The sequence below is a fragment of the Lycium ferocissimum genome, chromosome 8 (assembly GCF_029784015.1).
Source record: "Lycium ferocissimum isolate CSIRO_LF1 chromosome 8, AGI_CSIRO_Lferr_CH_V1, whole genome shotgun sequence".
Classification (NCBI taxonomy): Eukaryota; Viridiplantae; Streptophyta; class Magnoliopsida; order Solanales; family Solanaceae; genus Lycium; species Lycium ferocissimum.
In genome coordinates this window covers 17794755-17809560 of record NC_081349.1, presented here as the reverse complement: position 1 = coordinate 17809560, position 14806 = coordinate 17794755, and the positions used below count along the sequence as shown (strand labels likewise).

General features: G+C 38.5%; 1 protein-coding gene across 3 annotated transcripts; it reads left to right on the top strand.

Moving 5' to 3' along the window:
* Positions 1-6827: 6827 nt before the first annotated feature.
* Positions 6828-13720, top strand: LOC132067410 (uncharacterized). 3 transcript variants are annotated; one of them, XM_059460631.1, is made up of 7 exons: positions 6828-7038; positions 7880-7998; positions 8643-8695; positions 8792-9585; positions 10652-10732; positions 12460-12522; positions 13321-13720. In XM_059460631.1, exons 1-7 carry the CDS (start codon positions 6985-6987, stop codon positions 13375-13377), a joined length of 1221 nt encoding a protein of 406 aa, XP_059316614.1. In that variant the 5' UTR covers positions 6828-6984; the 3' UTR covers positions 13378-13720. The 3 variants fall into 3 exon arrangements, with proteins under 3 accessions (XP_059316614.1, XP_059316613.1, XP_059316615.1); XM_059460630.1 differs by lacking the exon at positions 13321-13720 and adding an exon at positions 13060-13264; XM_059460632.1 differs by lacking the exons at positions 6828-7038; positions 7880-7998; positions 13321-13720 and adding exons at positions 8022-8282; positions 13060-13272.
* The last annotated feature ends 1086 nt before the right edge of the window (positions 13721-14806 follow it).

Genomic DNA, 14806 nt, shown 5'->3' with positions numbered 1-14806 from the left:
AATCTTAATATTTTTATTTATGAAATATTTGTTAATTTAGGATTTAACATCCTTAGTTTAGGTTTGAACATCCTTAGTTAAACCTTAATATCCTTAAGATAATATTTGTTAGTTAATTGTATTTAATCCTTAGGTTAGATTTTAATATCCCTAGTTAATTAAGATTTAAAATAGCATTAATATAATATTAGTTAGTTAATTGTAGTTAGTATAATAATTAATTAACAATTATTAATTCGTAAATTTAGATAGTTAATATAATTTCCCGTTAAAGTCTTAGTTAGTTAGTATAATTGAACATCCTTAGTTAAACCTTAATATCCTTAAGATTATATTTGTTAATTAATTATATTTAATCCTTAGGTTAGGTTTGAACATCCCTAGTTTAAGATTTAAAATAGCATTAATATAATATTAGTTAGTTAATTGTAGTTAGTATAATAATTAATTAACAATTATTAATTCGCAAATATAGATAGTTAATATAATTTCCCATTAAAGTCTTAGTTAGTTAGTATAATTGAGCATCCTTAGTTTAGGTCTGAACATCTTTAGTTTAGGATTGAACATCCTTAGTATAATTTTTTGATAAAAGATTGCATATTTAATATTACATGTTAATGATTAATTAAAAATGCGTAAAACAGATACGACACCTCCATGGATCCCCGCCCCCCTTCATCCGGGGCCCTTCGATCCAGAGGTTCTTTATCTACATCAGCAACATAAGTCCCAGCTAGTATGAGATTCGGATGTAGATCCCACCTGCTTGGTCCGTCCTAGGTTTATGGAACAAGCATGGGATATTTTAGCAGCTCGACCCCTACATCCTCATGTCTTAGAGATACTATATCAGGGCGGTATCTACCATTGCGTCGCTGCTGGTCACGTACAGCATGACATGGCTCTTGTGACGACCATGATTGAGCGATGGCAACCGGAGACCCATACATTTCATCTCCGCATTGGTGAGGCCACCATCACCCTTCAGGATGTGGAGGTCCTTTACGGTCTCCAGGTTGATGGGGCGCTTTGATTATTCAGGAGCCCCAGCAGATGTCGTCGTATCGGCAGGAGTTGACAAGGCTCACTGGTTTCGCGCCTCAGGAGGGTCATATATGGGGACAAAGTCGGTTGTTGATGCATCCCCTCTTCGATCACTTGCGCCTCGTAGACATGCAGTATCCGATTACAGAGGACACACCTCAGGTTGATGTTGACCGACGTGTTCTTCTGTACCTTCTCGTCATATTCGGGGGCATCTTGTTCCTGAACACATCGGGTTCACATGTGAGCTTGAGGTATTTGCCCTTTTTGGAGCATTTGGGCGAGTTGGGATGTTACAGTTGGGGCGCTGTTGTTTTGGCTTTCATGTATCGCGGATTCCGTCGAGCATCTATGGGCGAGAGGACCGATGTCGCTGCATTTTGCCCGCTCCTCCAGGTACTATATTTAAGTGTGTGTAATTTTATTCTAAATATAGCTTTTTGAAACGACGACTAATAAAATATTTTTTTAATGATCCTTTCAGATATGGGTGTGGACTAGGATGAGACCTTTTTATCCCATAGCTGCTGACCCTCCGCTCGACTATATTGATGAGGCGATGCCATAAGCGCGAAGATCGACGAGAGGAGGCGTAATCCGAGATGTGGATATGTACCACAGCATTCTCCCGTTCAGGGATCAGCTGGATCGTATGACGTCGGACACGGTAAGTTTTTTTAATTTAACATTATTATGTTTTTTTTTTTTTTTTTTTTTTACTATTTTAGTCTTTTATTGTTAACTAATTCAATTATTTTTACAGGCTTTTATATGGACGCCGTATGATCAGATTTTGGATCAGCTATCGGTGTTTTGTAGGGCTGGTGAGGCCTCGTAGAGGTCGTGGTGTCTGTTGATACATGTGGACATCGTTGAGGATCACGCGACCGACCGTGTCTTACGACAGTTCGGCCATGTACAGGATTTACCTGAGCAGGCTGATTGGGAGCATGACCATTATAAACGGGACGAGCGTACGGTCGTCACTGATGCATGGCGTGTGCCTTTATGAAGCTCCAGTTCCACTGTTGGGATCAGAGGATGGAGACGCTAGCGGTGGTCGGACATGCGACTCCGGTCCAAACATACATGTAGTGATACACGCGGATCACTCGCAGCTTGATTGGCAACCCCGCAAGGCCTCATACAGATAGCCAATGATATGCAGCTCTCGCAGGAAGTATGAGGCGTTGGTAAGTTTTATTAGTCTTAAAATTAATTAATCATTTTATGTATTAAGTTACAAATTTATTCAATCATTAATATTTGCAAAACAAATGTAGCTACGGACCATACAGAGGATGCGCTGGGAGAGCTTGGATCATATGGATGCCCTCGAGACAGCGAGATATGCAGCGCGGATGGTTCAGCTAGCCGATGGTGGTATGCACGAGGGCGGCGAGAGTCGGACGCGTCGACGAGCTCGTTCCCGCAGGTCCCGCATCGGGGGCCGGTGGTCCGCGGTCGTGGTCGCGCTGCAGAGGCCGGTGACCGGCAGGCAGGGGCGGCAGGGTCGCGGCCGAGGCGGCAGGGCCGCAGAGGCTGGTCGCGCAGGGGGTGGCCGCAGCGCTTGTGGTCAAAGTAGGGGCGAGCCCGACGACCATCTACCGCCGTGCTCTCTACCCCCGCCGGCCCCCGTCGACTTCTTGCCGCCGTCGACTTCGCAGATCCCGTTGACTTCGCAGCGTCCGTCGATACCGTATATACGCCGCATTTATTTTCGCATCACATGTTCTCGCCATCACCCGCACACCGCCGCCCGTCATCCGGGTGCGAGCGCCAACTCATGATCTATTGCAGGGTACGGTCTGTCGAACTAAACTATATTGTTTATATGTTATTTCAGGTTCATTCTTTTGTGCCTGTGGACCCGTCTCCTGCTCCGGCACTATCTACATCTCTAGCTCCGGGGCCCACTCAGGAGACCACTGAGGAGCCAGCTCATGAGCCCTCTAGGCAGCCATCTCAGGAGCTCGTCGATACATAGGTTTGATTTTTTACAATAAAATAATGTACTAAATTAATTGTTTATATGTTATTTTATGTTTAGTTTAGTATAAAAATAAACTAAATTGATTATATGTTATTTCAGGTACATTCTCCTGCGCCTGTGGACCCGTCTCCTGCTCCGACAGAGTCATCTCCTGAAGATCACATTTCGGCATCGTCATCTCCCATAGGAAGCATGTTTTGAACAAGCCCCCTAGGAAGGGAATACAGGATGATCACGCCATAGAGCGTGTACAAATTAAGAGGTAAAGGGGGAATGGAGATGATGGTAAGAGTGGTGGGAGTGGCGGGGTTCGCTTTAGGCCTAAAGTTATTCTAAAGCCTCCCACATGTGGGACCTAGGGGGATGGAGATTGTGTATTTGTAAATAAAATGTACGTTTTATGTTAATATTATGTTTTTTTGGTATTATTTTCTTAATGATAATTAGTTGTCTTAGTTTTTATTGTCGTTTAATAATAGCTCGTGCGACGTCTTAAATTAATCAAAATCCTATAAAATAAAACACTTAATCCTAAAGATAACAAGTTTCCAAACAAACAAAACTTACTTCGAGATACTTTACAACCCCTAAAAGGACTATCCAAACGTACAGGTATACTTGATGCGTTGAGCCTACATTATTGTTCACAGAAAAAGATATCAAGTTCTATACATAATATTGATATTCCGGCGTTTTTAAACATGACTAATCTTTGGTCAAAGTACGGAAAGAACGTGAATTTCAAAACTATTTTTTTGAATAAAGGGCTGGGGTTTTTAGTAAACCCCTATTGCGCAAAAGGTAGTTCGGTTACTATTTTTCTTAGTGAGGTATTATGGTGCCTTTTGACACTTTTTGGGTTAAAAAAGTTGCGGACTCCTGTAATTACAGGGTGTAATTACACCGAATTCTCACCCCCACTCCTCTGAGAATTGGAGAGTATAATTACACCCTCTCAATTACACCCAATTCCCACCTAACCAAGTAATTACTTGGTCAAACAAATAGGTCAAACAAATAGATCAAACTGTGTAATTACTCCCAATTCTAATTACCTGGTGGCTTTCCAAACAGGCCCTAAATACTATCAACACATACAATGCCTTCTTGATTATACATGTATGTACCAAATTGCAGGCTATTGGATGTATACACCCTTTTATTTTGCACTGTATTTATGTGAATGTATTATTGTTGATTCTTGATAAAAATGTATGGTTGATCTCATGAATACAAGTTGATTGTTGATACAATCGCGATGGGCAACTTCAATTGTTCATCTTCAGCCTTGAATTTTTCTTTCTAAAAAAAAATTCATCTCAAATCCGCATCATAATCCCTCAAATTTGAGACATGAACTCCTCATGATATACCCAATCTTTTAAAACAACGCCCATTTAAAAATAGTAACAATTTCAAAAACTTACAATTTGAACTTAAGCTTTGAAGCTTTCTCCTACGGCTGTCAATGGAGTTTCTTCTTCAAGGTTCGGATTACCATGTGTACTAACACTCTCTTTCAACTTTGTAGCAACACATATAAAATACACATTGTAGCTATGAATGAAATCTTATAAAAGTACATTTACATATGATAAATACATGGTTGAATACATATGTAAACCCTTAAAATTAGCCGATTTTTCCATTTAGACACTTAAACTAAAGTTTGTTCCTACTGAACACCTAAACCCAAGCCCAAATGTGTTTTTAGACACAAATCTCACAGTCTGTAGTAGAACATAAGTGCATGCTGTCAAGTGCTTCTAATGTGGCAAAAAGAGCAAATAACAACACGACAAGTGGAAATGTTTTTTTAAAAAAAGCTCTCGTTTACAAATTTTGCCAAACACCACTCCCCTCCTCATGTCATACCCCCTCGACCCCCACTGCAATTTCCCTGAGATGTTCTTCTTCCACATATTTTTTTGTCATTGCCATGGCTGGCCAATGAATCTCCCTAATTAAATCACCTTTACGAGCACCTCAACCCAAAAAAAGAAAAAAAAAACACCACTCAAGCTTCCATTCCATCCTCTAAAAAATTATTCACATTCACCATCGATTCCTACAACCTTTCTACTACAACACTGCACCTTTCACAACACAAGCTACCGACAAAACCCAACATCATCTTATTCTCTCTAGTTCACCACTGTTCGCCAAAAAGTATACCATCACCATACTCTCGTTAACCCTAGTCCTTGCCGATCCAAACCCACCCTCAAAACAACTACCATTTTCGACCTTCTTCTCCGCATAACTTCAATAATTAAATAGTCGCCAATACCCACTTGTATTTAACTCTGATTTGATCAAATAGACCGGCTTCTTGTAACTCAATGTCGCTCTAATTCTGTAGTTTGTGTTTCTTTTAATTTGAGTCTTGTTCAGTAATTTGTGATGACAGTATCGGTACGGATGGTTGTGGTAGTGGTGGCGGGTTGGTGGAGGAGGTCGCGGTAGGAGAGAGAAGGTGAAGAGGTGAGAAAAAATATTTTCTTGAATGTCTTTCATCGTTTGACGCACTTAGAATAAGTGCACTACACATATACTGCCATGTAAGCAATGTGTGTCTAATTGACACACTTTATCTACACTTCAAGAGTTCAATAGGAACAAAGTTTAGTTCAAGTGTTCAAATAAAAAAAAAGGACAAGTTTAAGGGGCCACATATGTATTCAGCCTAAATACATTGTATTAACGACAAAGGTGCAAATATACCCTCAACTCGGCGATTTAGAGCAGATATACCCCTTGTTACAAAAGTGGCGTATATATACCCCTGCCATTACAGAATGCTGCAAATATACCCTGCCATTACAAAATGGTGCAAATATACCCTTTTCGCTGACTAGATTTTTTTTATAAAAATCATTTAGGCTATTTTTAATTAAAAAAATGCCATGTGACTTTAAAAAAAGTCTATCCATTTTTTTTAGTAGACATACTTTTCTAAAGCCACATAGTATTTTTTTTTTCTGGTGGACCGAGTTTGGTTCGTTTAAAAAAATGAGTAGACTTATTTTTTTAAAGTCACAGAGATATTTTCTTAAACGAACAGACCCGACACACCAGAAAAAATTAACATGTGGCTTTAGAAAAATATGTCTACTCAAAAAAAAAAAATAGGTAGACTTTTTTTTTAAAGTCACGTGACATTTTTTTTAATTAAAAATAACTTAAATGATTTTTAAAAAAACTCCAATCAGCAAAAAGGGTATATTTGCACCATTTTATAACGGTAGGGGTATATTTGCACCATTTTGTAACGGCAGGAGTATATATACACCACTTTTGTAACGAGGGGTATATTTGCACCATTTTGTAACGGCAGGAGTATATATACACCACTTTTGTAACGAGGGGTATATCCGCTCTAAATCGCAAAGTTGACGCGTATATTTGCACCTTTGTCCTTGTATAAATGAGTTACACCATGTAATTTTTCTAAAGACCCTAAAAGTGGGACAAAAGTGCAAAATGACCCAAGATGGAAGGGGAAGCTACAAACCCATTTAATGAAGGCTGAACATTACATCAATTGGGGCTTCAATATTTCTGTGACACACACACACACACACTCGGGCCCATTTAATAAAGACTGAATCTCAATTGGGCCTTTGTTTTTCTTTAAAGCCCATATAACTAAGGCCGAACATTACATCAATTGGGCCTTCATTCATTGTTCTGTAAAGCCCAACTTACGAATCTGAATTCCACGCGCTCAGGTGTCACGTGTTCATCCACCGGGGATCTATTCTCACACTTGGCACAAAACAAACACACACACTCTCTTTTTCCCTTGCATCTCTTTCAGTGATGGAACCCTAAGCCCGATTTCAATGTTTAGTATTCGAAGAAGCTTCTATTTCTTGTAATTTTTAAAGGATTTTTGATGTTTATACGTTGATTGTTGAGATAGGGTTTAGGAGTTGTTAAAAATGGCGGAGAATTCGAGCTCGAGAATTACAATCACGCTAGGACGTAGCGGTCAGGTAGGTCTCTCTCTTTTTTTTTTTTGAAGTTTTTATGCGTAAAAAACAGTAGCGAAATTCGTAAATGGAGAAACGATGCTTTTTCATATGAATTTTATGATATTTTTGTGGTAATTTAAATTTAGAAATGTAGAAGTTATGCTGCGTTATCTATTGCGGAGGATTTATTATTATGTAGAAACAGTTCGCTATTGCAATTTTTATTCTTTTCGTGTCTCTTTTTGTTTTTTCCTTATGTTGATTTTTTTTTTTTGCCTTTTTTGAAGTTTTTATGCTTAAAAAGTATTAATGAAATTCGGAAATGGAGAAATGATGCTGTTTCATAAGTTCTGTCTGAATTTTTATGTTATTCTTTTGTGGTAATTTTGATTTATTTTTTTTTAAATGCATTTTTGATCATTTTTCGTGTTATATGTACCAATGACTTGTTATTGTAATAGAGAGCTCTATATCATGATAATGAGGTAATTTATTAAATTTAGAAATGTAAAATTCATGCTGTGTTATCAGTTCCGGAGGATATTCTGTAAGAACAGTATGTGATTGCAATTTTTCGTATGCATTTTTGATTATTTTTCGTGCTATATGTACAAATGACTTGTTATTATTGCAGTAGAGAGCTCTATATGATGCTAATGAGGTGAATTTACCTCTGTATGTTACCTTTCAGAAAAACAAAAGTGAATTTATCTTTAAATGTTTCATTATTAGGTTGGAGGGGATTAGTTTTACGTTACGTTATGGAAATGGTGTTATGGAGCTGTTGTTGAGTAATTCGATTTTCTTTGTTACAAATTTTTGATTTTGAATTTTCATGTGTGGTTGCATTGTAAAATGAAAGGTGGTAAAGAAAGCAGGACCTGGATTAGATCATCCCTTTCCAGCAGTTGGGAGTAAACGGTCTGTCAGAGATAGACTAGGTACCATTGCAGATTCAACGACCGAATTCAATAATAAACGGTGAACTCTCTATTGTTTTCCTCGAAATAGTTTAGTTCTGTGATTTTTTTTTTTTTTTTGGTTGATGACAAGGGAACCCGCAGCCGCTACCCTTTGGGTGCGCACAGGGTAAAACCCCGCTCCTGGCAATAGCCCGCAAACCACACAGGAGAGACAACCGCACTAGCCCCGTGCGACGAGCTCAGTCCAGAAGGCAAATCCCCCGCTATCGTAGGCAGGGGGTTTCGAATCAGAGACCTCCATTATGGAAGTCCCATGCTCAACCAACTGAGCCACCCGTGCGGGTAGTTTAGCTGTGTGATTTGATCTTTTTGCTTTAGGTTATATGCCTAATGTTTTGAGAAGGAGGATTTAACGTATAAAGGTTGTATGCCTAATATTGGCGTTAATATGTCGCCACAGAGTGAAATTAAAAACGTTTTATGATTGGGAGAAAACCAATGATTGTCCTTATCACAAAAAAAAAAAAAAGGAAGAAGAGTAAACTAATGATTGTAAATTTATTTCTATGTAAATTGAAATTAACAACATATTTTGTTAGCGATGTACATTGAAACAAAATTTCCTATGAATGGAATTAGGTGATTGCGACCCCTTTGTAATCTATGCATTTACACACAATATCCACATTCCATATTTTGCAGTCAGCGAGGAGATGGAAGTAGATTGAGCTCTCGTGCCTCTAGTGGCATTGATGGTAATAATTCCACTGCTTCTCAACTATATGTTCATGTTTGTTGTATATACAACCAAATTCAAGGCTGGTAATTTTGTTCCTTATGATTTGATGAAGATGCACGGCTTGGTAAAGATGACCTGCGATATAAAATCATGCGGAAAACTGCACTTGACCGGGGTCAAAGCAATGGCCAGCAGAATGGGGTGGATCTTCGTGATTTCCTATCAAGGCCTGCTCAATCTTCAACTGCAAAACCTAGTTCACGACAGCACATACCTGATCCAAGGGATAATAGACCACGAGTATCTGAGATGAGGGATAATAGATCACGAGTACCTGAGCCGAGGGATAATAGACCACGAGTACCTGAGCCAAGGGATGATAGACAGCATATGCTTGATTCAAGAGGTTCTAGACAGTACTTGCCTGAAATCAGAGATTCAAGACAGTACATGCCTGACGCCAGGGATTTTAGAGGGCACCCTCCAGAGCTAAAGGATGTTAGGTATAATACACCCGAGTCCAGGAGTTTGAGCATACTGGGACGAGCTCCTTCCACAAGAAATGCAGATGCTTTACCACTGATGGACTCGATAAGGAGTTCTTATTCTCCCTGGACACTGGATCTTTTAAGGCGAAGATCCCCAGATGGAGTTGTTAGTTCTTCTAGAGGTATCTCACCACCAAGGAGAGGGGAGGAACCGCAGAGAAGACCTCTGGTGACATCTTATGATGATCCGAGCCTGAGTTCATACACAAGGAAAGATGTCTCTGAGTTTTCACGCCCCATGACTTCTGCAGGTTACCTGTCAAATACATCCCAACCTGCTGGACCAGGAAAGACTGTCGCACCATTGCGTGCCCCAATCCCTCAATCGCGGAGTTTAGTGCAGAAAAGTTCATATGGAGTACAATCTACTTGACTTTCTGCTTTTTCTTTGTTTCCTCCTTTACTGAAATTTCATGTTCGGATATGTGATAGCTTAGATGATTATATGGTGAGCTTTTTTACTCATATTTATCCTATTCCCAGGGATGCAAACTACTTCTGCCCTCAAGTACGTGAGCTCTGATAATTGAAGTGCTATTTTGCATCACTTCCATAGCAATATTAATTACAACAGATGCACATAAACATCAAGTTGTTTGCTAGTAGAAACATATCTTTTCTGGATAAGAGTTGCTAAAAGGAAAATGGTTAGCCTTGTCCAAAGTAAAAATAAAAGAGGCCCTTGTTTGTATATGATCATCTGTTATCCATTGTTGAGAATTACTTGAAATAAACCTTTTTGAATATTTTTTGGCACTTCATATTCTGTGGTTGTGTTCTTAACAATCATTTTGCTGTTTGTGCAGTTTGCACCTTCTTGACTTAATTCTTCTTTAATAAATTATTCACCTGCATAGCTATTTCTCTTAGCATAGCTTGGACTATATGGAAAGAAAGAAATTTGAGGTGTTTTGAAGGCAAAAAGGAGCAGTTGCAATATTTGAAATGTAGTTGTTTGCACCAGTTGTATTATTGGAAAGATGGAAATGTTGTTATGAATTTAGATAACATGGTGGATATGCTAGACTACTTAGGTTTCTAATGTAATCTAGACTGCTTTTTCCTTGTACTTTCACAGTATCATCTTGATACTGATTTTAATAAAATCTTACCTTTATCAAAAAAATAAAATATTCACCTGTAAAGTAGACAAACTTCACCGCGTCTTGCAAAAGTTTGATGTTGGATAGTGGAACTATGGAGCTTGTATTCGCATTCCTGTCCAAGATAAAATGTCATATTTGGCTACTGACGTGATTCAACATTTCTACATTCTTGTCTGAAAAATTAGATCACAGCCATGTCTTGAGAAATTGCATACTGAGCATGATGGATAAACAATTGGGGGTTAAAAAGAACATAAGAAGTTATAAAGAATCTGGTTTACTGGTCACTAAAAGTTATTTTTCTTCCCTTCACTGCAGATTGAGGATCAACCTACTGTTGATAGCTTTTTGCACTCTTTGGGTCTAGATAAATATGCAATCCATTTCAAGGCTGAGGAAGTATGTCCACACCTTTTAATATCGTTTCAGTTGCAACATTATTGAATTTACTATCTCAACTTTGTTAATATTAAGCATCATTGCATGTTTAAGATTAGCAATCAAGGCATGCATGTAATGAATGCTCTATACCATTAGAACTCTGCAATATCTGTTTCCCTAAAACTTGTAGAAGATCTATACAGTTCGTATTCAGTTATGAGATATTGAGGATTGGGTTTTGCATTCAAGCTACTCTATATGGTTACTTGCTTTAAGTAGTGAACATTCGAGAAATACAGAGTTTATATCTACTTGATGGCGCAAGTGTGACAAGAGAATACCACTTTGAGTTTCCGTTTTTGCAATTGATTCATCAAAATACTGTAAAGAAATAAATCTTGGGCCTAACTCAATCCCAAATAGCTCATAAGGGGAGGATTGCCCATGTCCATATAAGTAGTCCAAACACCCATCCCACAACCGAGTTGGAAGAACTAACACTCCCCCGCACGCCCAGGCCTAGTTAACTGGAGCGTGGACAATATGATATGGGGGCCCAACATCGGTGAACAAAGAATTGGGGATGGGCCTGGCTCTGATACCATGTAAAGAAATGGATCTTTGGCCTGACTCAACCCCAAAAGCAAGCTCATGAGGGGAGGATTTCCCATGTCCATATAAGGAGTCCAAACACCCATCCTATAACCGACGTGGGAGAATTAACAAATACCTACGAAGTTCGTTTTATCCACGGAACGAAAACATTTCCCTACTTTTGCGCCGTAAAGTTGGCCTAGATCAGGGAAATGAAGAATGGCAGATGAGTAACTGTTTATGGTTAATTTGATTTTATGTTTTAGTAGTTTGGTAGAAAGTAGTAATTGTGGTTGTAAAGGATTGTAGTAAAAGCATTACGACAGAACCAAGAGCACTTTTTGAATGTAGTTTAGAATTGAACTATTTGGGTGAAAAAAGTTAAGAATGGAGCAGTAACATTCTTCTTTTCTAGTCAGTGTGAGGACAGAAAACCGAAGACAGAACTGTTTAAGGTTGGCACTGTGACTTGATTACTGGATTCAGAACTAGAATTTGACAGTGGCAGTGTTATGTCTTGGACGATAGCAATTAGAGTGAACTAGGTCTGGGTGACTACTAAGGGCAGCTAAAATTGGCAAGAAACGTACAGAAGGGTGGTTTCCTTGCTGGAGAAAGGGCATGATGATATTTTCTGTGCATTGTTCCTAGGAGTAGTGCCAACACGAGCCTATCCACGGCAAAGCCTGGTTCCGGTATTGTGTTTATGTACTTAATGGACCTTACTATAATATACCTTATAAGAAAACGACCTTATTATAATACTTGTAACTTTTGCTGCATGGTGTAATATTTTTGAATTTGGACGAGCTTGGCAGTTTGGATGAGGATTGTCTTGAGGTTGCGGCTACTGTAGTACTAATTGGAGCTCTGCTGGCTGTAACTCTCCCACGTTATTTGTCTATCAAGTTTAGATGTGACTGTCTTTCGTGTATGGGTAGCCACATAAAAGTGTTGTTTCGGGAGTATCTATTCATGTTTTCTTTTATGTTGGACTAGATTTGCTGATTTAATGTGGTCCTTAAACTCAGTTCACTCATTTTTCTTGTCACCAATGTGTTAATGTGTCTTTTTCTATTGAATAGTTGATTACCCATAGGTGTAAAATTCTTTTCAGCTATTATGCATATTTACCTTGAACTGTGCTGCAGGTGGATTTGTATTCACTGAAGCAGATGGGTGACAATGATCTGAAAGAGTTGGGAGTACCCATGGTATGTTTCTTATTAAATGTGATATTTGATCATTCTTGTAGACCTAGTATCTCAGTTGAATGCTCTGGATTTTGTTGTATGTATGACAGTATGATTGTTTCTTTTCTTCGTGCTCTCACCTTTTTTAGGGGTGTTTTCGGTCATGCATTCTCCCATCTGCCTTTTCTTTTCTGCTTAATTGAAGTCTTTTTTCTTCCTTGTGTGGCACTTGTATGTCTTAACTGAAGTTTACCTCTTCTTTTAAGATTATCTCAAAACTATATTCACCTTCCGACTAGGAAATCTTTAAAGTATATTACGTGATGTAACGGGACAATTCTTAAAATTACAACTTCTCTTTAATCAGTTTATAGAAACAAAAAGATATGTTAATCCGTGTATGCTCCCTCAATGTATGTATACTTTGAGGTACATTTATTAATCCTTCTCCTATAACTGTATAAAGTCACATAGTCATTCGTTTGGAAAGAGCAAGAATTCATATCTACACTGATGAGAGATAAGAGGGAGCTCAGGCGGCCTTTCTTTTGTCTTCAGCTGATTACATCCAGGATCTTGTGGATGAAAGTCAAAAGGAAAGGGACTACGGGGAATAAGTAACAGCATTTCCACATGATGTGAAGTCAAAAGGAAGTGACTATGGGGAATAAATAAACAGCATTTCCATATGACATATCTATAGTTTGGCATGCGTCAAAATATACTTGTCTTTACCCCTTTGCTTTATTGTTAACAGTTCTCAGATAATGGTTTTTTTTTCTTTCCTAGCTTTTCCTAAAGAGATGCCTAAATTTGTAGGGTCCGAGAAAAAAGATTCTGCTTGCCCTAGCATCTCGTGCCAGGAGACAAGTGTGATCGCATGAACTGATGCAAATTCAAATACATTCTCGAGCTTTGATGCAAAAACCATGAGAGCTGAAGTGAGATCATATGCCTTGTAGAGCATGTATTTCCTTCTCGTTCTAGCGAGGCAAATCTGTTTGGATTAGTTGTTAGATCCCCTTGTCAATTCTGTAGTTTTCTACGCAGGGCAAATATTTTGTCACTGTTTTTTCTGCTTCTTTTTTTGTGTGATCCTCATTATTTTGGAATTACACACCTGTAAACCCTCCGGCATGAAAACAAAAAAGTTTGTGACTTTAAACACACCAAATCATGAACGATTCATGATTGAGAAAGAAACCTAGAAAACGCTTTCGATCTGGCTCAGGTACCCGTAGGGATGGCAACTGGGCGGGGCTGTTTTGACATTATGCGGGGCGGGTTTGAAACAATATTTTGAAAAACTAATGCGGCGGGTCGCGGGTTTGTTGTCTTCTTCATTTATTTTCACTATTTTCCTGTCATGTTTCCTCCTTATTTTGGTGTAATATGCTTCTCCTTTAGTATTACTAGTACTGTTGTGTGCTTTTTCTGTTAAAGATCTGATTTTTCTACCTTATTTTTTGATCTTTTCCTTAATAGGCTAATAGCTGTTGATATGAATAATTTGAAAACCCACTTCTGAAACTGAAAAACAGCATTATTTTCTTGGTTTCAGTTCCAGACTTAGCTTCTTAGTTTAAATTCTATCTACATTGCCATTAGAGGCCTTTGTTGAACTTTTGCTACAAGTGAAAAAAAAAATGCTTCAGTTCGATTAAAATTATATCGTGTGGTTCGAATGATGATTACTTAATTAGTGTAGTTATTGTAACAAATAATGATGTCAACTAACTAAAGTACTGTTCGAATGAATTTTTTTTTTTTTTTTGGTAAAAAAAAAATAAAATTATGCTGGGCGGGTTCAAATGACAAAATTCTGTTATGCGGGGCGGGGTGGGTTGAAGCCTTTGCGGGTTAAAGCTAAACCCGCACCGCAACCGGCCCGTTACCATCCCTAGGTACCCGTTTAAGGTATTTTTCAACCTGTCGGCGGTCAGCTTTCTTTTTGGTATTAACTGTGTAAGCTATGGAAATGCATGAGCCTGCTGCCAGATGCACATATATTTTTCTTGTGAAGTGAAAATCCCTTGAAAACTTTGATACGCTTGTTAGAGTGTAGGTTGTGCATAATGGTTTGCAAGTATGCTCATGTATGTTTATGAAAACACGTGTTAATTAAGTTTAAAGTTAGACCAGTTGACGTTAGGTCAGTGATTTTCCTGTCTTCTTTTCCTCATGTTTTTTGTTCTCTTACCTTTTAACATTTTTTTTGTTTTTTGTTTTGGTGAGGGGTGGGGGGTGGTTTGTAATAGAGCCTGCTAGGTGAGAGGAGAGGGAATAACTTAGAAAAAGAGAGCCT

Bases quoted from the DNA above. Each gene is read 5' to 3' on its own strand.
- LOC132067410 (XM_059460630.1), top strand. From the start codon at position 6,985: ATGGCGGAGAATTCGAGCTCGAGAATTACAATCACGCTAGGACGTAGC. The intron at 7,999-8,642 runs GTGAACTCTCTA...CATATTTTGCAG, and splicing joins ACCGAATTCAATAATAAACG to TCAGCGAGGAGATGGAAGTA. The intron at 10,733-12,459 runs GTATGTCCACAC...ACTGTGCTGCAG, and splicing joins TCCATTTCAAGGCTGAGGAA to GTGGATTTGTATTCACTGAA.